The sequence below is a fragment of the Juglans microcarpa x Juglans regia genome, chromosome 3S (genome assembly GCF_004785595.1).
Source record: "Juglans microcarpa x Juglans regia isolate MS1-56 chromosome 3S, Jm3101_v1.0, whole genome shotgun sequence".
NCBI lineage: Eukaryota > Viridiplantae > Streptophyta > Magnoliopsida > Fagales > Juglandaceae > Juglans > Juglans microcarpa x Juglans regia.
Genome location: NC_054599.1, coordinates 5,079,968 through 5,104,380, shown reverse-complemented (window position 1 = coordinate 5,104,380; position 24,413 = coordinate 5,079,968). Strand labels below are relative to the sequence as shown.

The following is a 24,413-nucleotide window of genomic DNA, read 5'->3' as shown; positions in this document are numbered from 1 at the left end:
TTGGGTTTTGTGAGGGGACTGAGGCCTTCACAGTGAAGAAGAAGAAAGGTCACGACGTGAGGGAGATTGAGGGTTTCAACTTGAAGAAGAAGAAGAAGAAAATTCATGGGGTTTTCGTTGAAGAGGATTTCGAATTCAAGAGGGATGCTTCGTGATGAGGGGGCTGAGGTCAGAACCAATTCGTTGTTAGTGAACCTGGTCTGACACGTAAGGAGTGCAATGACTGATGCGTAAACAGGGACTGCTCTCCGAATTTATTCTTAGGGTTTATATATGAACTACGATTTATGATTTTTTAGTAACAAGTAATAACTCTCCGACTTATTAAGAATCGGGACGTTATAATTGACCCCGCCTCTATTGGGAGTCGCATATGCAAGCGGAGCCACCGCCCCTTACATCTGTTGAGCAAATCTCCCGTCCCATCCAGACGAGAGTGGGACAAACGAGGCGGGCCCGCTGCCCATCCCTATCGAATTCATAGGTCGCTGCCCATCCCTATCCAATTCATAGATCGCATTACATATTGTCCCCTCCCTAATCTCGAAGATTGAAGAGGTGCGTTTACTGAGTTAAAAGATGTCATGCCGATCGAGCGCGAGGATCGAAATCTGAGAAAAAACGGAAATGGCAGGAAAGCAGAGCCCAAGATCCAGGTCCTCCCCAATCCTCCTCCTCCTCCTCATTACCCTTTCTCTCCTTGCTCTCTACATCCTCTACTACCTCTTCTCCCTATCCCATGGAGCCGTCCCCTCCACTCTCTCTCACCAGACCCGGAAACCCGAGACCTCCTTCGTCGTTTCGCTGGAGCACTTCCTCCTTCGCCGAGCCCCCAAATTCCCTCCTCCAGCCCGCGGGGTCATTGCGACTGACGACGTCGTTAGAGACCTCGACGAATCGATGCATAGGATAGAGAGCGAGAGGATGTGGGTAGACCCGTACTTCCCCGCCGCAATGCCGATTAGGGTTTACGTGTATGAGATGCCGAGCAAGTTCACCTACGATCTCCTGTGGCTGTTTCGGAGCACTTACAGAGACACCTCCAATCTCACCTCCAATGGCAGCCCCGTCCACCGCTTAATTGAGCAGGTTCTCTCATTTTAAAAATCAATTTTTATTACCCGTTGTTGTTGCTATTTTTTATCCTTTTTGGCTACCGTGAAAAGAAACAAGGGAAAAGGAGAAAAAATAGAAGAAATGGAAGGAAAATTGGAGAGGAATGATATTTTTTTTTGAAAATACATGTAGCATTCAATTGATTACTGGCTGTGGATGGATTTAATTGCGCCGGAATCGGAGAGATTGTTGAAGAATGTGGTGAGAGTTAATAGGCAGGAGGAGGCAGACCTCTTCTACATACCATTCTTCACCACCATAAGCTTCTTCTTGATGGAGAAACAACAATGCAAAGCGCTTTACAGGGTGTGAGTGATCTTCCAAGTTTTACGTTTCTTTTTTATTGTCGCTTTTTAAAAAAACATTACTTTGTTGTTTCTGTATGCCATTTTGTATCTATTTTACCTAATATTTGTATATATGTTTTGAGATGAAATTCCTAAAGTTGGAATTGGCCTGATATAAGTTCGTAATCGCAAATACAAAGCCCTTACGATTGTTTGTTGTCTTTGAAAGTAGTAAAGCCGTATTTTTTTTTTTTAAATGGGTAGTTGTATTTTTCTGTCACAAATATCATTTCGTTAGTTCTTGTCAAGCTGCAGCCTGGTAATCAAAGGACTAGCTTGGGATGTGCTGTAGACTCTGACATCCTGGGCGATTCTGTGTTAAGATTTTTCCTGGCTTACCTGATACACAATTCTGGAGGGTCTATCCAGGATATACTCCCCAAAGGTGGATCTGAGGGGTCCTACCTTGGTGAGTTTTAACAGCGTCAAAAACAAGAAAAAAAAAAAAAAGAATTTATTTGGTTAGTCATGAGTTGGGACACTTAATTTGTATTGATTTATTGAATGGATATATTTAATTATGTCCTTGGCCAGAATTTTGCTAAAATTGTTAGATCAAATCACATCTCCTCCTCCTCTTGTGAACAAGGGATGGAGCCTGTAAAGGGAAAAACCTATCCACAGCCTGAGTTGTTGGAGATGAAACCTCATATATTGACCCTTTCAATAGGTTTTTGTGCCCTTTTATATTTTTGGCATTTCAACCTTTGAGAATTCTCCTTGTAAAATTGTAAAATTCTCTTATTTTTCTTAAAGCTCTGGCATACTCTTACCTGTGGTATAGGAAGCTCTGAATTGGGTGACCAATCAGCCTGCATGGAAGCGAACTGGCGGAAGGGATCACATACTTCCAGTTCATCATCCCTGGTCTTTCAAATCTGTTCGCAAATTCATGAAGAATGCAATTTGGCTGCTACCAGATATGGACTCTACGGGCAACTGGTGACTATTTAAGTTTCCAAAGAACCTATTTTTAGAGGTCCATTATTCATTAATGCTGTGATTAACTATTAAGTGATTTTTTTTTTCTTCATTCAGGTACAAGCCAGGACAGGTTTTTCTGGAGAAAGACCTAATTCTTCCTTATGTTGCCAATGTTGATTTATGTGATGCCAAATGCTTATCAGAAAGTTATTCAAAGAGAACAACTCTACTCTTTTTCCGGGGTCGTCTTAAAAGAAATGCTGTAAGAGTTATTGTTATTCTATGATTATTTAATTAGTTCATACGTGAAATTAAGAAATTCTCCACTGGTATTTAGTTATTTATTCACACCTTTGGCTGGGCACTTACCTTTTGGAACTCATATAGCATGAGGTGACTGTACTGACTTTTTGAGATTTGGTCACTGCTGCAATTCTGAACAAGGTTCCTTTTATAGAATCTTTTAGTAAAGACAGGTTTCTCAATCAATTATATTAAAGTATGACATGAATAACTATTTTAGGATATTTCTTGTATGGGGATGATTGGAATTTCTTTGGTTACTTTCAAATATGCTGAGGAGAATGGCTTTTCTGAGAAGGGAATAAATGATTATTGGTTGCAAATTTCTTACTTGTGGGGGGATTGCAACTCTAATATCCGTAAAACTTTTTTAGGTGTTGCTCTTGTATATGACCTGTACTTGGGCTATGCCTACTTTCTCATTGATAAAGTTCTTATTCTCATTGATAAAGTTCTTATTCACTGATAAAAAAAAAGTATCTGTAATACTTTTCAGATGGCCCCAATTTTTTTTGTTTTTGGGATAAGTAAGATTTTGTTAAAAAAGGGTGTTGACCAAGAAGTACTCGGGAGACAGCTAAAAATATATTTGAATTGATGGTATTATTGTAGTTGACAGCCAGGATATTATAGATCTGATGCTATTTTGGGGTGTCCAATGGGCAAACTTTAAGGGAAGAATAAGGACACAGAAAAGAGGATAAAGATCTAGGAGATATGTTTTTGTATATTTTGTATATTTATCTGTTTTTATCATAATGTAGAAGTACAGAACTGCTTTAAAATGTCTAGGCACTTGATATTCATTGGTCAGAATTTTAGTTGGTCTTTTCATCTCTTCTTTTTAACACCTGGACCATGAATTATGATGTCTTTGATTACAGATTTTTTTTATTTTATGTCCTAAAGATTACTTGTGTCTTGATATTTTATTTGATTGTACATATTTGATCTTTTTCAAGCTTATGCTGATTTTGTTCCTTCTTAGGGAGGAAAAGTACGTGCTAAACTTGTAGCTGAATTAAGTGGTGCTGAGGGTGTAGTTATAGAGGAGGGAACAGCTGGAGAGGGGGGCAAAGCAGCAGCTCAGAATGGCATGCGCAAGTAATATAAACAGATGCTTACTATTGTCATGGGGTAACCACATTATATACTTTGTCAAGTGGTTGAATTCTTTCATTTGTAATCAGGTCTATCTTTTGCTTAAGCCCAGCTGGTGATACCCCATCATCTGCTAGATTGTTCGATGCTATTGTTAGTGGATGCATCCCTGTCATAGTTAGTGACGAATTGGAGCTTCCTTTTGAAGGGATGCTTGATTACAGAAAGGTATGCATGCTTCCGTAGAGATTGTTCTGTTATTGCTTCCCTTGATTCTTCTCATGACAATATCAAGGAATACAAATAAAGGATCATCCCAAATTCAAAATGTACTTTTTAAGATTTCTACAATTGGATGTTGGAAGTGGTAAATTGTGAGCAATATGCCTACATTCAATGGGTTTTCAAACAAAAGGAAATGACCGCTGTCTTAGCCTGTCAAATAAATTCTTAGTGTTGGTTTGGTTACATATACATAATATTGGTTGAATGTTGTTATGTCGTACACAATGGAGATGATTTATTTCAATCCATTGTGGAAGAAGAAAAGTGAATAACTTTGATGATGTTATTTTTTAGTGTCTCAATGTTTGGGTAATAGATGGATTAGATCCTGTTATCCTCCTATGCAGATAGCTCTTTTTATTTCGTCCACTGATGCTGTACAACCAGGAAGGTTTTTAACATTTCTACGAGGTATTCGCCCTGCTCGTATCAGAGAAATGCAACGAAATCTAGCGAAGGTTTGTGACTTGAATTTGATGTTGTAATGATATCTTTATATCATATTAAATTGTTGAATTAGATGCAAGCAATTTGGGGTTATGTTCTTTAACGATTCTCTTTCCATTGGATTGCAGAAAGAAATGTTTTACGATTTTTATTTTCTCCTCTTGCTCTTTCCAAGACTGGAATGAAGGTTTTAGTTATTTGGAAATTCTGCTGCATTTTGCTTCTTAGTGCCATGGCTTTGCAACTTTATTTGTTGAATATGCCCGTGTTTATTTGTTGAACATGAGTCGTTTAAATAAGGATGGTAATTGAGGTATTTCTCTGAGGGGACCCATGATATTATCTTTATTTTTGCAGTACTCTGGGCATTTTCTGTATTCCAGTCCAGCTCAGCCTTTGGGTCCAGAAGATTTGGTTTGGAGAATGGTTTGTTATTTCTCTTCCTCAATTAAGAAGTTATCCATTGGTTGTATTTTGTTTATAGGTATATTTGAGGGAGTAATGTTCAGAAACATTATGCGGAGTAGGAACATTTATTTTTAAACTTGACTTCAAGCTGACAAATATTGAGTCCGTCCTACATCGATGATGCCCTTTTTAGGTGTAGCACCTGAAGTTTTGGCCAAGACATCTAAAATCATTTCAAGTTTGCAGTCCTACATCGGGTGGGAAGACTGTAATGTCCCACTAACTCTCCATGTTGGATGAGAGCGGTAAATGAATATGATAAAAGGCACACTGAATGTCAAGTCCCACATAACTTTCTTACTAGTTGGAAATGCATTTTATAATGCTTTGATTGAGCTCTTTATCACACCTTCACCAGTCCTTTTAAAGTAGAAGTGCAGATGTTTCCTTTGTATACGACCCGAGTACTTGAGCTTTGCCTACTCTTGGGAATAAAATTTCGTATTACTTATCAAAAAAAAAAAAAAAAAAGGTAGGAGTGCAGATGTGGCTTGGGCTTTTACTTGGTCGATTATAACGTTATTAGAAACTCCCAAGTTTGAAATTATGATTTACCCTTATTTTTTCATTCAACAGATGGCTGGTAAGTTGGTGAATATCAAGCTCCACATCCGGAGATCTCAGCGCGTGGTAAAAGATTCTAGAAGCCTGTGCTCTTGTGATTGCAGGCAAGCCAACTTTACGAGCTCAGGTCTCTTATCTTAATGAATTGCTACTCTCTCCAGTGAAAATATTATTTCCTGCTGTGGCATGGTTTTATTTTTTTGGTCTCTCGTTTGTTAATTTATTGGCGATAATATCTCTCTCTCATGCCCACATCTTTTGGCAACCAATCTTGTATTCAATGTTGGTGGTGGTGTTATCATGCTGTCTTAGCCTATAATGGAACTGTAAATGTTTCATTGAAATATAAAAAAAAGAATACATGCTTACAAAAAAGAAGAGAAAAGAATACAAGCTTACAAAAAAAAAAAAAATCCATGGTAAACCTGAAGATCAAAATCCAAAATGAATACTTTGCCGCATACCTTTGATGATGTTGTGATATGTTGGGATTATTGTCCTCCATTTGTAAGTCAAGCTATTTGGCTTGATAAGAATTCTATTTGTAAGGATTCTATTTGATTTCAATGAATGTTTCCTGTTTAACAAAAACAAAACAATAAAAAAAAAAAAGAATGCGGGATAAATAAGATATGAGTCCGCTAAAAGTTAAATCAAGGCTCGAAAAATTGGAATCGGATAAGGATTGAGCGATTGAATCATTTTAATGTTGATAAAAAAATATTAAAAATTATATATAATGCAATTCAAGTTTTTAATATCATGTATAAAGTAGTATAAAATATAAATTCATTGACTTGGTTCAATAAAAATATTATACGAATAAAAATAATTTCAATTCTTGCCTTATACAAGGAGATAAAGATCATTAAAGAAAATTAATATTAAAGAAAATAAAGAAATACATGTTTTATCTTCTAAATTTTTTGTGATTCTTATTGAATGCAATGATGAAAAAATTAATATATGTTTAATTCTATCGTATCTTTGTACAATAAATTAGAAGAAAAAACTAGTTTAAAAAGAAATATAGTTTTGAATTTGTTGTAATTGGTTTAAAATCGACTAGAACCGGTCTGCATTAGCTTAAATCAATCAATTAAAGCAAACTTAGTGAATGATTAAATAAGTTCATTAGAATCAAGTCGGTTTCTCACCGTTCTGAATTGAATCTTTTTTTAAATTTTACTTTATTGCGTTCAATTTGAAATACACCGAAGAATATGTGGTGTTGGTGTTGTGGGCTCTCATCATACTTTATTATGAAGGTCTTCTGAAGTAATACTCCCGTGGTATATAAGGACTACGTACAACAGTCCTCACTCCAGTGGGGTTCTCTCTCTAGAATAGAGTTAGTCCCTTCTACTGGTCCTCACTGGATTGCAGTGGTGGTCATGGATGAAGAACTGTCTAGACAATGGGAAAGGCTGAGTCTCACTGAAAAGGAGAAGGAAGGGGTGATGTTACCATCCCTCACGAAGACAAAAACAAGGAACCAAAGTTCATTCTGTCTGTTATTGATGATGGTGGCAGGAAAACCTGTTAATGAGGAAGCTTTTAAGAGTACTATGGCCAAAGTTTGGAAGTGTGAGAGTTGGATTCAGTTCACTGAAGTCGGCTTGAACAAATACCTTATTGAGTTCAACACTAAGCAGGATATGTTTCAAGTGATAAGGGGCAGACCATGGTCCTTTGACCACTGGCTTTTATGTATCCAACCTTATGAGGGATCCATGTCCATTAATGAGGTGGCCTTCAACAGAGATGAGTTTTGGCTCCAAGCTTACAATTTGCCCTTCAACTTTATGAACCAAGAAATTGGTTTCCAACTAGGTAGCAGTGTGGGGAGGGTCCTAAACGTCCATGCAGATGAAAGAGGAATAAGCTGGGGCAGGTTCCTGCGAATAAGGGTAGAAATCGACATCACCAAAGCACTACCAAGAGGCACATTTCTTACGGTGGAGGGAAAGAAGGCATGGTATAACATCCTGTATTTTAATGTATTTTTACTGAAGGATTATTTTTAATAATTCAAAAATTTATTCTCTTATTTTATAATTATCGGATATTTTAAATGGGTTATTTTATGATTTTTAAATTGTAAAAATTAAATTGTTATGTTTTCTTAATATTTATTTATTGTTGTACATTTAAATTGTTCTTCTTTTTAAATTAATTGATTGTGAGATTTAATTATTTTATTATCATTGTATCATTACGTTTAAATTATTTTAATTGATTTACTGTTTTAAAATCATCTTCGTTGGATCATTTTCTGTGACCCAAGAAGTGAGGATTGGACCTCATTTCTTTTCCCCACTTTTCTTTTTCTCATTTTTCTTTTCTTTTTCTTTTCTTTTTCCCCATTTCTTCCTCTTCCTTTTCTGTCCCCGCGCGCGAAGCCCCTGCACTCCCTCTCTCCCGTCCGATTTCTCCTCCACCCAACCCGCCGCCGTGAGCCGCCCATGACCGACACCGCCCCTTCCGTTCACCTCCCATCGGTCGGCGACCTCACCTCCCAAATCCCAGTCCCTATCTCGCCGCCGATAGCCTCCACGCGCAACACCCAGCCGCGGCCTTCTCTTTCTTCGCGTGCCGCCGTCGCGCCACCTCCGGCCACCATCTCTTCACCACTTCATCCTCGACCTCCGAGCAACCCAATGGACCCAGCCCCAGCTCCGATCCGTCACCGGTGAAGCACATTCAACTCTATCTCCGATTTCAACTTTTTGGCCTTAAAACCACCATTTGCGCCACCGCCCACGGCAAACCACCACTACCATTGGCTTCACTGACCTCTCTAGGCCCTACCCTATCAATTTCGGGTCTTAGTTTGTTCCCATTTAAAAGTGGGTATTTGAGACTCACGGCCACAGTGTATTTTACACTGTTACGTTGCTGTGCCGCCACCTTTTGCAGCTCCATGATCCTTCGAAAATTATTATATAGCACTGTAAGTATTTTTCCAAAGAACTATCGTGATTTAAATATATTTTTGCACTAACTCATATTATTGTGATCTGGTTAGACATGCTGGACTGAGTCCGAAGAGTTCAGGGGTCGGATGGATTATGGACAGAGTTGTGTGTTTGGTTGGTATTGTGAATTGTTGGTTGTTGGATTTGGTGTTGTTCATGTACATGGGATATTGCACGCATGATCATGTTTGTAAAGGAAACTGGGTTTTCGTGTAAATGCATTCATGTTCATGTGTTTCATGAAAACAGAGTTTTCATGTGTTAAAGGATTTTGGGTGCGTGTGTATCACGACTCCAAGCCGAGATGGGGTATTATCTCGGTGGAGCTCCTCTGGTCACTCGGGGGCGGAATATACTGAGTGACGTCCCCTAGGTTGTCGCTGGGCGACAACGGGATCGGACGAGATGGTCTCGTGTCTACTCCGTGGCCCCTCTGTTGGTGGGGGCTAGAGGATGCTTGGCCACGTACACGCTGGGCGAGGAACTGGGCATCGCTCGTTGCGTAGTGGGTGCTTGGCCACGAACGCGCTGGGCGTGGAACTGAGCATCGCTACGAAGCCAGGACGTGCGGATAATCCCTAGGGAAGATCATGGTGCATTGGTTAATGGAATAATGAGCTGTTTTCTGAGAAAATAGCGTGTGTTGATTAAAATGATTTTATGTGATTCATTTTCTGGGAAAATGAGGTTTTATTGATTTGGATCATTTTCTGGGAAAATGATGTAGTATTCTTTTTGGGCCAAAATGAGATTTTGGCGTGTGTTGGAAAATATCTATTTTCAGGAAAAATAGTATTTTTGGATTTAATGCATATTTCATCATATGCATGCATGTTGGTCGCATTAATATATTTTTATCTCGTGGTTATTTGGGTTATACTTACCTGCGGTACTGTTTTATGGTAACGCAGATTTTGATGCAGAGGAGGATGAGGATGAGCTTGAGGAGTCGACTCCGCCCGAGGAGTGATTGGATCACTCGCATTTTGGTTTGGGACTTGTAAAATATTTATTTCGGATGACTGTATAATGTTTAAACATTTTTACTGATTATCTAAATTGTATTAACAATTCTGGCACTTAGTTGTATTAATTATCCGTTGCGTTATTTTTGTACACTATTGCATGTACACACTTGGCACTAACGTTGGGATGTGTGACCCTGTTGTCATCATCCCGGCGTTTCGATTCTTGTGTCTCCTTACATGGGGGTCATGGGCGCCACATATGGATTCCCTTCAAATATGAGAGACTACCCTCAGTATGCTTCAAGTGTGGTGCCATCAAGCATCTCAGCAGGCCTGCATTAGTGCACCAAATGGGAATGGTAAGCAACAATATGGGACCTGGCTCAGAGCCCCAGTAGCCAAGGATGGTGATCTGCAATATAAAAAATATGGTGAAGGAGCTTCTCAGGAAGGCCATGCTCAGTCTCATCTCAGGAAGGAAGGAAGGGAGGTTAGGGATGAATCTCAAAGTGGCAAAACAGAAGTCAAGGAGGAATATCAAGTTCCTACTAGGGACTTTTTTAATGACAAGGCAAAAGTGGCTGCTCAGAACAACCTACAGGAATCAGAGGACTTGTCAACACAAAGACAGTTACTCGAAATAGAATGTGGAGAAAAGCAAAGTTAAAAAGCAGTGGTCTATTTATCCCCTTCAGAGGGCCCAATGATATGCTAGGAGTGGAAGGCACTGACTTAAGAAAGGTAGACCTTGTGGACAAACAGTCCTATCTCGACACCATCAAGGTAAACAACACTGAAAAGGAACATGAGGTATCAAATGATCTGGTTTCATAGATTAACCCCCTAGACCAATTTTTTATTGATCAAGTCAAAGTTCTGAAACAATCCAAGGTAAGGGCATCTTGGAAGAGACGAGCAAGGAACTTATGTTTTGAGAGCCTTTCCTCAGGGTTCTCTAGCAATTCAAAGAGAGCTACTAGCCCTCTTCCATCTAGTGATGAACAGAAAAAGGATAAAAGAATTAAAATTGAAGAAAGAGTCAGTAATACCTTGCACAATGCAGATCTGGTGGAGGCTATTGAACAGCCCCACCAATCACAATGAATGGCATAAGCTGGAACTGTCGGGGGCTTGGGAACCCCTAGACAATTCAAGATCTGCATCAAATGGTGCACCAGAAGATCCCATCTTTTGTTTTCTTGATGGAAACAAAGTGTAAAAGGCTTAAAGTTGAAAGTATCAAAAAGGCCCCGAGGTTTGAAAACAGCTTTGTAGTAGATTGTAAAGGATTAAGTGGAGGGATTGCTTTCCTATGGAAGGAGGAATTTGAAGCAGCTGTTCACTCATATACTCAAAACTATATTTCCCTAATGGTCAAGGCAGTTTTTTTTTTTGGGGGGGGGGGGGGAGGGGGGGGGGGGGGTTATACTTACAAGTTTTTATGGCTCCCCAATACAGCACAAAGGAAGGAAAGTTGGCAGTTATTACGAAATCTTACACCACTGAATCATGAAGGGTGGTTATGTGTGGGGGACTTCAATGAGGTGCTCAGTTTTGGAGAAAAATGTGGGGGGCCCAAACCCCGCAACCAGATTGAGTCTTTCAGGCACACTGTTGATGCATGTGGATTATGTGACATGGGCTTCATTGGTAATAAATTCACTTGGTCTAATGGAAGATTTGGAGGGGCATTCATTAAAGAGAGGCTTGATAGAGGCTTCTGTAATTTCACATGGTCTAAATCCTATCCTAACTCAAGGGTGTTCACACTACCAGCGTTAAGCTTAGATCACTGCCCACTCCTTATCAACCTAGATGGGAGTCATGCTTTCATCTCAAGGTCTAAAAAGCCTTTTCGATTTGAGGCAAGCTAGACACTTAGAGAGGACTGCTATAAGGTGGTTGAGGAAGCATGGAATCGACCTAGATAGGCAGAAAACCAAGTGAAGAAGGCAAATGAGGGATTGATAGGATGCAAACAGAAATTGTTGAATTGGAGGAAGGTGGATGCAAGCAAGACTCAGGAAGAATTGAAGGATCAACTAACTCTATTAAATGAACTACAGATTCAAAATAAAGGACATCTCAATTGTGCTATTAGGCAAGCACAAAGAGACGCAAACAAACTTCTTGAAGAAGAACATATTAGGTGGAAGCAGCGGGCAAAACAAAAATGGCTAAGGGAGGGAGACAGGAACACCAAGTTTTTCCATCAATATGCTTCCTAAAGAAGGAAAACCAATGTTATTAACAAATTGGTGGATGATTCTGGCCAGGAAGTTCACTCAAAAGAAGGAATCAGTGCTCTTTTCCAAAGCTACTACAAGGACCTTTTCTCTACCTCAAATCCAGAGAACATAACAGAATGCTTAGCATCTCTGAATCCTCGAGTCACAGCAGATCAGAATGAATCACTCACAAGGCCTTATACTCAACAAGAAGTGGAGGATGCCCTCTTCCAAATGGAGGGACTTAGCTCCTCAGGATCAGATGGTTTTCCTGCAGTTTTTTACCAAAAACACTGGCCAATCATTGGAACTCGGGTATGTGATGCAGTCTTATTGGTGCTAAATTCCAAAGGAAGTATTGCTGAGATCAACAACACCTTTATTACTCTAATTCCAAAGAAAAGGGCCCCTACCAAGGGGACTGAGTTTAGACCAATCTCTTTGTGTAATGTTCTCTATAAGCTGGTTTCAAAGGTGGTTTCCAATAGGCTTAAAACATTTCTGCCTCATATCATTTCATGCACCCAGTCTGCTTTTGTGCCTAACAGACTCATTTTTGACAATATTATAGTGGCTTTCTAGGCCCTGCATACAATGAAGTGTAAAATGGCAGGGAATGAGGGCTACATGGCCATGAAACTTGACATGAGCAAGGCCTACGACAGAATTGAGTGGAGTTTTCTTAGAGTTGTGTTGCTCAAGCTGGGGTTCTGCAATCAGTGGGTGGAACTTGTCATGCAATGCATAGAGACAATCTCCTATGAACTTCTGGTGAATGGCATACCCCAAGAACCTATCCACCCAACAAAAGGCATAAGACAAGGTGACCCCCTCTCACCTTATCTCTTCATTTTGTGTGCTGAGGCACTCAGCAACCTGATTAATCAAGCTAAAGCTAAGGGTATGATTCATGGTGTTCCAATTGCAAAAGGACAAATCAGTGTTTCTCATCTATTTTTTGCTGATGACAGCCTGCTTTTTTGCAAGGATAATGCTTTTGAATGGAGTAGATTACTCAGTCTACTAAGAATGTATGAGTTAGCCTCTAGACAAAGGCTTAATCTTGAGAAAACTTCACTCATGTTTAGCAAGAATACAATTAAGGCTGCCCAGAGGTATATAATTTCAATTGCGGGTATGAGATCTGCTACATCATATGAAAAATACCTTGGATTGCCCTCTGCGGTAGGAAAGGGTCGTTATAACTCTTTCAAGAGTATTCTAGACAATGTAAGATTGAGAACTAGTTCTCATAGAGTCAAGGTTCTATCCCAGGCAGGGAAAGAAATCTACATCAAAGCGGTCCTACAAGCCCTCCCCACCTATACCATGAGTGTGTTCAAGCTACCTACCTCACTTCTAAAGGACATAAATAGTGTAATCCACAACTTCTGGTGGGGACAACAAGATAGTGAAAAAAAGACTCATTGGGTTTCTTGGAAGAGGATGGGGAAATCTAAACTAGAAGGGGGGATGGGTTTTAGGGACCTTGAAGTTTTCAACAAAGCCATGCTTGCTAAACAGTGTTGGAGGTTAATCCAGCAACCCGAGACTCTTGCAGCCAAAGTGATGAAAGCCAAATACTATCCAAACACCAACTTCCAGCAAGCAAAACTAGGCTCCAAGCCATCTTTTATCTAGAGGAGCTTTATTTCAACCAGACCTCTTGTTGAAGTAGGTGCATATTGGAGGATTGGGAATGGCATGGAAACATATATATGGAGAGATAAATGGATTGCACATGCTACTCCTAGCAAGAGCATAAGCCTTGTTAAAGTCCTGGACAACAATGCCATTGTCTCAAATTTGATTAATCCTGAATCAAAGCAATGGCATAATGAGATGGTAAAGGAAATTTTTGTCCCAAGAGAAGATGACACCATTTTGAAAACCCCTATTAGTAGCCTCAATAGCAGAGACAGAATCATTTGGCAAGACTCTAAAGATGTCACTTTTTCTGTTAGAAGTGCTTATCACCTGGAAAATGAGAGGATACTATCAGAAAAGTCGCAAGCTTCAAGCAGTGAATCTTTCACAGAAGTTTGGAGGCTGCTATGGCAGCTTAAAATCTCACCTGGAGACAAGGTCTTCCTATGGAGAGTGTGTCTAGAATCCCTCCCTACTCAATCTAACCTTTTCAAAAAGAACATTGTGAAGCAACCATTATGTCCTATATGCAGGTTAGAAGTAGAAGACACAGTGCATGCAGTATGGAGGTGTGAATCTGCTAAGGATGTATGGAGTGCTTGTTCAAAGAGCCTCCAAAAATGTTATCTACCTCAGGAGTCTATGCTGCAACTTTTCGAAGCTCTTACCAAGACCATGAAGCCACAAGTGGTTCAAGAATTTGTAGTTGTGGCTAGGTAAATATGGTGGAGGAGGAACTCTTTCATTTTTAAGGAAACTTTTGCACACCCCTTTGCCATTATTAGGGAGGCCAAACACGCTCTCGAACTACTAAATGAGGAGAATCCAAGAAGAGACTTCAGAACTTGCCGAGCATATACCTCAGCAAATTCATGACAAGCTCCCCTCTGCACTGGATCAAGCTGAATTGGGATGGGGCTATCGACAAGGCACAAGGTCTCATTGGAGTAGGAGTGGTTGCCAGGGACAGTGCAGGCCATATTATTTCTACAATGAGATCCAGCAAACACCTTTTCCCTGACCCTCTACTTGCTGAGGCTTATGGGGCGTTGCAAGCAGTGAAGATTGGACTGGAGCTCGACTTTACACAGGTCATAATTGAAGGGGACCCACTACGAGTTGTAATGGCTATCAAGAGTGATAAATAAGGCTGGAGTAATGCTAGTATGATCATGAATGAAAGTAAAGTATTACTTGGAAGGTTTGCTAAGTGAGAGATTTCTCATGTTAGGAGAAATGGCAATTCTATAGCTCACTTGTTGGCAAAAGACTCTTTCATTTTCTGACCCTATGGTAACATTGAAAGAGATTCCAGCGTGTATTTCTTCTTTGGTTTAATGAAATGATGAAGAGAATTTGACTTAAAAAAAAACAAAATACACCCGTGGTATGTATCAAAATGATTATTTCACCTTAATTTTGTTTATGAAAAATAATAAAATATATATATATATGGGAAGATTGAGTAATGATCCACGCACAATTATTTCTACAACTTTTTTTTTTATATAATAATGTTTTAAAATGGAAATATTTGTGTAAAATAATATTATTTTTATAAGTTATTTTATAAAAATGCCTCTCAAAATATAGTTGTATAAAAAATTATAAAAACTATAATATAATTGGGATAACTCTAGTTACAAATGAGATTTTCATTTATTAATTATGGTAAAGGTGTTTTTATTTTCCCTTTTGTATCGACAAAATCATCTCCAATAGCTAATCATTTGATCGACGAGAGTTGAAGAGGAAACAAAGCACCTAATCTCACTCAGGTAAATAAAAGGAAACAAAATAAAATACACTTCACTTCACTTCAAATTCCCAACAGCTTGCAAGTCCACAACCATAAATTGTCAATTTGTCGTATAATTTGAGATGCAAGTTATAATTTATTTTCCAGGTTTTTTAAGGACGAAATATAAGTGAGGAGACAATTTTTTCAAACATAGACAATTTGTAAAGGGATAGTGGAATGTTACAAGAATACTCAACTATTATTTATTATTTTATCATTACTTTTCACATACTTTTTACTATTTGTTATTATTATTTCATATTTTATCATTACTTTTTTACTACTATTCACAGAACACTTGAAATCATCTCGCTATCCAAACGCAACCAGTTCACTTTTCTGTTATAATAAAATCGCTAAAAAAAGCTACATTGAGCCAAAAAATAAAAGATAAAAACCGCCCATTGTTTGATTTAGCAAAGACTATATATATATATATATATATATATATATATATATAGGCAGGTTACCTCCTAAATAGACCCGAACTTTGAAGTGTTCTGCTGTACTCTGCAATAATAGGGGAGTTTTTCACAAGTTCCCAAATCTTAGCAGAATTCTTCAACCAATCACGTTCAGATACAGTCCTTGCAAAAGAAGGGCCATTCATGGATATAACCTGTATGAGAAAAATTACTTCAATTTTAGTTCTACTCCTATATTTCATCTTGAGAAATAGATTAAAAATTAAAGACAACTTTTCTACACATAAAATTACAAAAAACAAAAAACAAAAAAGTGTTACACGGTGAACGCAGCAATCACATGCTTCTGTGTGTCTGGAATCACCATATATATAGTTCAAAACTGCGGGCCTTACCCATATCTGACACGAGTATTCACATCAGTATCAGATACTGCAGCCATTTACACAAAATGCTTTAAGATATGTTTAAGATACTGTAGACATTTACACAAAATGTCCTTAGATATGTTTAAGATTTTTTAAAGATATGTAAAATGCTTTAGATTCATTTTATTCATCTACCACAAAAAACAAAACAAAACAAAACACAAACACAAACAAAAGAACAAAAAAGCCCAAGCCCTTTTTTGTGAACCATTTTTTTTCCTACAATATCATTCGATAACATTATCGAATCTTCTAGTTACAGAAGTTGAAACCAAGGGTTGATAAAACCATAAATGCATGCATTTTGAAAACTCAAAGACTACTAATTTAAGACTTAAATTAGTAATTTAATTCTACATTATTTTTTACTTAAATTGGTTATTTAATTTTCATCTAATAATAACATAATCACAAGAACAAAGCTCCATGATTTGAAAATTATATAGTATATAGATCTTTTTTCTGGGTAAATATAATATATAAATTGATTAACATTTTAAGTTTCTAGAATTGATATATCATATTGAATATGTATCTGTATTCATATTAGGGCTTTATAGGTGCCTTTCTTTGTTGAGACAGACAGACAGACAGACCTGGTCCCTCAATTTCCATAGCGCGGAAATGTAACTTTCATATTGATCTCTTGGGGAATCATCCTTCTTCTTACGTGGAATAACGAACAAATCCGGCCACAGGGAATCGGGATCATTATGCTGAATACCAGAAGCCGCAGATGAAAGTGGTTGATCTTTGGTAATGCCTCCAGTTTTGTCTCTTATGAATGAAGACGTGCTGAAATAGTGTGAAATGGACTTCCTCATTTGGAAAAAATTACGTGGACTGAAATCTTCGTCATGAAATCTGCAAACAGGGAAAGTACAAATAGATTAGTTGCTTCTATTGCTCTAACCTTGTGTATAGAAGAATTTTAAAATAATATAAGATAGCAAAACTATTGAAGTGCAAATAGTTTCATTTACTAGTTTTTAGATGGTTATAGAGAAAAATGGCATTATATAGAAACAAGCAAAAACAGATACAAAGAGAATATAATCAATCGTTTCTGTGCTCTGTCATATCTTCAAATATTTCCTCTAACTTCACATGTTATCATAAATTAAGTATTTTCTCCATTTATTTTGTGTTCAGAAAAGATCACTCACTTTGTATGGACAAAAATTGGAACAGCCATATACTCTTCACTTTTACTAACTTTATCTTTGTTTTCCTTTTCAGGCCCCATATTTGAGCTCTGGGTATGAGAAGGGAATATTGAAGATGGGTCAGGTATGCCATGTTTCAACAAGTCAACCTGCATAGAGACTTGATGTAAAAGATCATGGGGTAAAAATTGTGGCAGAAGAAAAAATAAAAAAGAGGAATTCCCACAAAAGCAACTAAAAGCAATTAATGCAGATCCAAAAGCTAAGACCAACACAAGAAATATGAATTTTCCCATCCTATTTGGTAAGACCCCTACATCCTTAATGAAACTAAGAAACTCGTGATGCTCAGTATCTTTTACTTCAATCCAAGTTTTTAGTTTCCATGTAATAATCAGTTTTGTTAGTTGTTATGCAATCCTGATACCAGTAGATTTAAACTTCAGATGGAAGCTAGGCAAGATAGATATTATTCCAGAAAAAGGGGCAGATTGTATGTTCTGTGGATCTTTGCAATTCTACAAATAACTTAGTCAGTTGTAACTGGAATTGCCACCTATTGGTGTAACAAAACAGTATGTGCATAGGCTGTCAAACATAGGGGTGGGCAGTGGGGCCAGCACCCCGCCAGGGTCCGCCCCGCCCCCGCATGGTGGGGCGGGCAACCCCGCCAGCACATGTGGGGGTGGGGGGCAGACTGATCCCACCCTGCTGAGACATATATTTATATAAATATAAATATATATAAATTGTGTATATTTATATACAATTCTAACAAATTTAAAAACTATGTTAATAGTTTTTAAATTATGGTCATATTTACAAATTTAAATTTACAATTTAAATTATGTGATAATTTGGGTCCAAAAATATTTTTTTGGACCCAAAAATAGTTTTTAGGCCCAATGGGCCATGGGTACCATTGGACTGGGTGGGGAGCGGGGCGGCTGAGGTGTTTGACCCTGCCCCCAAGCACCGGGGCTAGAGGCCTCGCCCCCACCTCCCAAGGGCGGGATGCAGGGGTGCAAACCCTACCCCCGGCCCATGTGGGGGCGGGTATCACCTCTAGTGAAGGGTAATTCATGGTGCACTATTCTTCAAGAAAGGAGCAACGGTAACAATTACAGATGGAGAAACAATAACCACTCGATCAAAAACATACATGTATAAAACAGAGCAAAAAATGTCAAGCCCCCACCCAAAACAGTGAGTTGGGAGGCACAAGTTATGAATGAAGATCAGACACGCTTAAGAGCCACATTTCAATGCAGGAACCACATTCAAACATGTAAGGAACAGAAATCTGAAACATCATATCTAAACAGATGGTCTAAGCACATGATATTTAAAAATAACAGTTCATTCAATTTGCTAATCAAACAAGCAACGGCTATAGCATACTTGAACTGAGCCATCTAAAAATATATATAATATACTAAGTAATGACTAAGATGAGAGTCCTACTGTTGATATCAATCTCCACATGTTATCATGAGCTCCCTCCGATACCACAAGCAAAACGTGACATATGGATGCTAGTAGAACGCCAAGCTAGAAGAATTCCTTGCAGCATGGCAGAAAAGGACAAGATCATTAGAATTTCAACACTTGGTCAACATGTGCTTAATATCACCACAGTATAGATAAGTCCATGAAAAAAGCAAAAATAAGGAAATACAAAAACATCTTCAGAAATTTCATGGACCCTAAGCAACAGGTGTAATTAATAAACCCACTTCTAAGACTTTAAATTTACCTGAATACTCATAAGTTCATGAGCCAATTCGGCAGACAGAGACTCACCACTTATAACTGATATCGTGGATGAGCCATCAGGTCTCATAATCTCAGCTAAAACAGAAGGACTAAATAAAGGCTGCAAGGCAAGTAGAATACATCATAATTCAATAAAGAGACAACGTAAATACTCCATTATGTACAGTAGTAAAGAGAACACTTGGAAATGTTTAAAGGAAACAACAGGAAAAAAAAGGGAATTCAGATCCTTCAATATAATATCAAGCATGTTATTGATACATAGGGGTGTAAAATCAGTTCAGTTTGGTCCGGTTTTGGACATATTTTGGAACCGAACCAGTCTAAAGTCATTTTGGAATTTTGAGAACTGAAATCGACCAGTTAATCCAGGGAATAGGAACTTTCTTTCTTTCTTTCGGTTTGGTTCGGTTTTACATGTGTGATTCAGTTTTTGGCTTTTTTGTTGGGCTGGTTGGTTTTTTGACCCAAATGAATAATTTTTTGAGTCCAAATCTGATATAACCCAAAACATTATTTTCAACTCACAAGACCATGCATGTAACCAATTAACCAAATAAATGCTAAAAACAATTAGCCAAAATACACTAATTACTTCAAATTAAAACATGCATTTCATAAGCCAAAGGCCTGTGGCCTAGTTGGCATAACCCCCAGCCTCCAAAATGGAGGTCTGGAGTTCGAAACCCCCCTTCCCCCAAATTGGAAAAAAAAAAAAAAAAAAAAAAAAACACGCATTTCATAATGCCTTAAAAAAAACTATCAAAAAAATGCACATAACAATATTCCTAAGGGCTAAAAGCCAAAAACATGCATATAAAAAACAATTAGCCAACATAAACAAAATCTAATAAAAATAAAATACGCTAAAATGATTGCAAATGCAACCACCAAAGTAAAAGGTCTAACTCCAAAGTATCTAAAAAAATTTACGAAATAACTGCTTACCAACTACTCAGCTTAAAAATATGTACTTACAAAAAATAATATATATATATATATATAAACATGTTAATAACTTAATATTAATATTCATGTTTAAGAGTAAGTTTATAACAAGGAAGTATAAATGGTAAGATTAAAATTTCATATTATATTAATTTTATAATGATAAATAATTTGTACAAGTCCCGCGCAAGCCTTTGTAAAAAAGTCCACCTTGAAAAAGTGTAAAAAAAACCATTCTTTTTTAGTGAGACCCACTTTTTTACAAAGTACATAGGGTTTGTTTATTTGGAGCGTGTACCTAACATTACTCTTTTATAATATGTACAATATATATAGCATATAATATATATATAATATAAAAAATTTAAAATATATATTTCGGTTCTGTTCAGTCCAATTCGGTTTCCAAATCATGAAAACTGGGACTGAACCGGTTTTCAATCGGTTTCTGTCCCCAAAAACCGAAACCGGTTTGGTCAGTTTTTCAGTTTTTTCTTACATCCCTATTGATACAGTTGTTAATACCATGACTATTGACTTAAATTCCACTGAGAGAGTAAAAGGGAGAAATAGTTATGATAATATTCATGCCACTTCAAATGCAAAGGACAGCGAGCTATAAAAGCTAACTTGTCAAGAACAAAACACGAGTCTGCACCACAACCCACCCCAACCAACCCCTACATTCCCGAAAGAGACAAATGCGAAAAAATAAATTAGGATCAAGTTAATTAGTAGTCCCTAGTTCCTCAATTCTTAGGTCAAGAAGATTAAGATAAAAGAAGCGCTAGAAATTGCCCGTCAACATCGTATGCTTAATAGCAAATTTTTTTTTTTCTCACCCTCAAATTGTAAATCATCAGGTGCTATCAAGCTTATTTTAGTTAATTATATAAAGCTTTCTTTAGTTCCTCCACCCAAGTTTCGGTTTCTTTTGTTCATATGGATGGGGGCTATTGTTTGTAATGGGCTAAATTGTCCATGATCTTCTACTTTTGATTGTAAACTCTAATTAGGTTATTCTCATGTATACTCCCTGTGTACTTGAGCTTTGCCTACTTCTATGAATAAAACTTCTTGATTAACTATCAAAAAAAAAAAATCTGCTTCAACTATGGAAGATCTATGACTCTCTTGTGACTTCATTTGTAAGATTCAACATATAACACAGAGGAATATAAGATATGAAATAACTTATCATTGAACATTAATATTAAAGTAGACAAAGATTATTATTTTTTATATATAAGTATACATAATATTTAATGTATTGTTTGCAACAAACAAAAAAAATGGTCAAGCGAAAACAACAATATCAGCATTGAACCTGGGTATCGAGAAGGATAATTCGTTCAGCAGAAATTCTTGGTTCAATGCCCATAGTACAATGCTTTGCCATTGCTTTAATATCTTCTGACTGTATTGCGAATGGTGGTAGCATTCCTGAAAGCCAATGCACTATAGTTATCTTATATCGATGTACCTCAATTTAAACTAAAAGGGAAGAATTTAACTCAAAAGGCAACACCAAACACAGTGATATTGCACATATTCAGTAAAATTTTATTCTACAGATGAGTGAAAATTTGAATTTATTATCTAGATATGAAGGAAAAAGATAGCAGCTGAATTGATACTGAACTGTTACTCTACCAGCAGAATGAAGCCTAAAAGAAGATATTTTCCTAGACAAAATGGACATTTGTATTATAGCATTTTTCAACAAAATAGTCATACCAGAACCATAGGCAGGGCCATGACACAACTCTGCAGTAACATGAAAACTTAAGGTGTCACGTCCTCCCTACAATCCAGCATAAATTAATGGCTCCTTTTTCATTAAGTAATGATCAGGCATAGCCTTAACAAAGTACGGTTTTGATTTTAGCTTTCAGTATGTGCTTGCTCACTGAAACACAGGGCTGCACTTGGTCTTCATTCCTTATCATAAAGCAGAACTCCAGAGTCTTTTGATTCTCAATATACAAGAGGAAAATGGGAAGAAACTAACAATCAACTTTGGATTGAATGTATTGGGGGAATAGAGTGGAAAGGGAATGTTGGGACACTATTCCCTTCTCTAGGAAAAGAAGTCAAGAATGCTTCTTCCCATACGTTAAAAGATGAAATTCCATTTTTTTCTTTTGTACCTTAAAAGACACCAATAAAAAGACAGATGTATTTGCCAAATAAAAAATTTCATTCTTTGCTTTTTCTAGATCCTAGCTTGTAATTTAGGTGTTCTTACTTCCTGTATACTTGGGCTATGCCTAATTACTTGGTTTAATAAATTTTATTTTACTTGTCAAAAAATAATTTTATTCCTTTATGTAACTTCGTTGAGAAACTCTCAGATACGCTAGAGAGAGAATACTTCGGTCATTTATATTCCATTTTAATAACATTTTTACTGTCCATTCCTTTCCTGAGAGAGGAGGTATCATGCTTTTCACCCGAGGAAAAAAGTTTTCATGCATGGAAGAATTTATGCAGCATCTATTCACAGAAGTGAATGTACCATGAGAGAAGATGAACCTTGCAATCACAAGGACAGTCATAAACCTGGTCAGCTGTCAAATGACTTGGCAGTTAGAAACAAAGTCTGGACTTTCTTTTCTCTCTCTCTCTTTTTTTTTTTTCCCGAGCACATCGAGTAGTTAAAAAATGCAAACATTACTCACCAGGCGAGCTTGCATCAAACCCATAGAGTTCATTCATAATCGTAGACTTGCCCACCCCGGTTGGACCAATCACCCCCACCACCGTAAAATCTGTATTCTCGGTTAGAAACTGCGAAATTGACGCAAATTCGTTCATGGTTAGTATTCACACAAACTGAAAAAACAAAACAGATATACTATCATTTTGAGAGTTGTTCCACCTCAACTAAGCAAAACCAACCCCTTTGGCTCAATTGAGCTAATCTTTACTTGTTCTAAGAATTAGAAGACCAGAACATAAAAGTTCAAAACTTATATCTTGTTTGGTTACTCAGAAAAATGGAAGAAAACAAATGAAACATGAAATTTCACACTTTTTGGGTTTCTTTTTCAAGATCGTTAACAACTTTCTTGATTGTTAGTAATCTTACTTATAAAAAATATATATATATATAAAAAAAAAAGGATTTTTAACAACTTTACCGGGACACAAAATAATTTCACATGGCTTAATTACCAATAACGCTAAAGAGTCAGAGATTCGGAATTTATTATGCGCGCGCGCGCCCACACACACATATAGGTAGAAAGAGACTGATAAAAAAAGTGTAGGTAGAGAGAGAGAGAGTACAGGGAGAAAGCGGTCGATATGGAAGTCCCAGGAATCAGAGAGGAGGTTAAGGGAGCCGATTGGAGGAAGGCGGGACCGAAGCGACGCCGTCTCATCATCGGCAGAACCTCCACGTCCGAACTTTCCGGCAACTGGTCCGCCAGTGACGAGACCAGGCTTTGCTAACAGGATTTTAGGAGGAGGTGGAGCCGGAGAGGGATTCGATGAACCTGTACCGCCAGTGGACCCTGCCATTGACGAACTATTGCTTCTTCTTTCCTCCCCAAAACCTTAGTACGCAGCAGGCTGGATTACCACGAGTGTTACCAGCTCTGTTTTTGGGCCTTTGGCAACGATGGGCATGAGAACTTGGTAAGTGTGACTGGATCCGTTTGGAACTTGGATGGCAATATTATCTGGCCGTGAAATAATTTCTGAATAATAATAAAATAATAATAAATAATAATGAACTAATATGAGAAGATCTGAAAATAATAATGTTTTCATATTTACTTTTGGTTATTTATATTATATTTAGATGCTGAAGTAATTTTAGATAATTTATAAATAAGAGTTAAAAATTAGTGAATAATTTATAAATAATAGTGAATAATAAGATATTACTTCACTTACTAAACACAACCTTATAATTTAGTTTTAATCATATAATAATCACATGTATCATAAAAAAAATTAAAAAACACTGATAATACTTGAGAAATTAGGAATTGCTGATAAAATGTAACCAAAAAAAGAAGGAATTTGTTGATAAAATGAGATTCTTTGAACAATTATTTATATAAAATCGAATGCAAAGGCAAGATACTTGTACTTTCAGTAATAGTCTTTTATGAGTTAAATAAACATATCACCCATAAATTATTAGATGTTTTATATTTCACACCTGGAATTGTCAAAAATTAAAATTGATACATTATACGTCTATGGCTATATTTTTTTCATTAAAGTTGAGAATAATAAAAATTATGTGACATTGGAACTTGTTAATCTAAAATATATTAACACAATCTCTATAATAGATCACTCTTTTTATTTAACTTTTCAAGGGAAAAATAAGGTATACTCTTTTCCTTTTTCTTTATTTTTATTCAAGCTCTTAAAAGATATTACCCCCTCAAATAGGATTGTTCATCCGGGTTCCGGCCTGGGAACCCGGATATATCCAGACAGAATTCAGGTTTCAAATCTAGGCCGAAACCTGG

The 24,413-nt window shown here is 37.2% G+C and overlaps 2 protein-coding genes across 3 annotated transcripts; one reads left to right on the top strand and one right to left on the bottom strand.

The window, feature by feature from the left end:
• Positions 1 to 581: 581 nt before the first annotated feature.
• Positions 582 to 5,923, top strand: LOC121258260 (probable arabinosyltransferase ARAD1). The gene is made up of 9 exons (XM_041159714.1): positions 582 to 1,089; positions 1,249 to 1,422; positions 2,248 to 2,405; positions 2,502 to 2,649; positions 3,679 to 3,794; positions 3,881 to 4,019; positions 4,424 to 4,534; positions 4,881 to 4,949; positions 5,568 to 5,923. The coding sequence occupies exons 1-9, from the start codon at positions 628 to 630 to the stop codon at positions 5,694 to 5,696; spliced, it is 1,506 nt and encodes a 501-aa protein (XP_041015648.1). The 5' UTR covers positions 582 to 627; the 3' UTR covers positions 5,697 to 5,923.
• Positions 5,924 to 15,511: 9,588 nt separating this feature from the next.
• Positions 15,512 to 23,580, bottom strand: LOC121258275 (protein SMG9-like). 2 transcript variants are annotated; one of them, XM_041159739.1, is made up of 8 exons: positions 23,212 to 23,580; positions 22,602 to 22,710; positions 21,248 to 21,378; positions 18,953 to 19,072; positions 18,661 to 18,747; positions 17,197 to 17,345; positions 16,627 to 16,894; positions 15,512 to 15,796 (listed from the first exon to the last, which is right to left on the bottom strand). In XM_041159739.1, exons 1-8 carry the CDS (start codon positions 23,443 to 23,445, stop codon positions 15,644 to 15,646), a joined length of 1,251 nt encoding a protein of 416 aa, XP_041015673.1. In that variant the 5' UTR covers positions 23,446 to 23,580; the 3' UTR covers positions 15,512 to 15,643. The 2 variants fall into 2 exon arrangements, with proteins under 2 accessions (XP_041015673.1, XP_041015674.1); XM_041159740.1 differs by having other exon boundaries at positions 21,248 to 21,363.
• Positions 23,581 to 24,413: the final 833 nt, after the last annotated feature.

Excerpts from the sequence above, each read along its gene's own strand:
- LOC121258275 (XM_041159739.1), bottom strand. The coding sequence starts at position 23,445 with ATGGCAGGGTCCACTGGCGGTACAGGTTCATCGAATCCCTCTCCGGCT. Across the intron at positions 19,073-21,247 it reads TTATCCTTCTCGATACCCAG|CCTTTATTTAGTCCTTCTGT; the intron begins GTTCAATGCTGA and ends CTTGCCTTGCAG. Across the intron at positions 15,797-16,626 it reads TATGGAAATTGAGGGACCAG|GTTATATCCATGAATGGCCC; the intron begins GTCTGTCTGTCT and ends TTTCTCATACAG.
- LOC121258260 (XM_041159714.1), top strand. The coding sequence starts at position 628 with ATGGCAGGAAAGCAGAGCCCAAGATCCAGGTCCTCCCCAATCCTCCTC. Across the intron at positions 2,650-3,678 it reads GTCGTCTTAAAAGAAATGCT|GGAGGAAAAGTACGTGCTAA; the intron begins GTAAGAGTTATT and ends GTTCCTTCTTAG. Across the intron at positions 4,020-4,423 it reads GGATGCTTGATTACAGAAAG|ATAGCTCTTTTTATTTCGTC; the intron begins GTATGCATGCTT and ends CCTCCTATGCAG.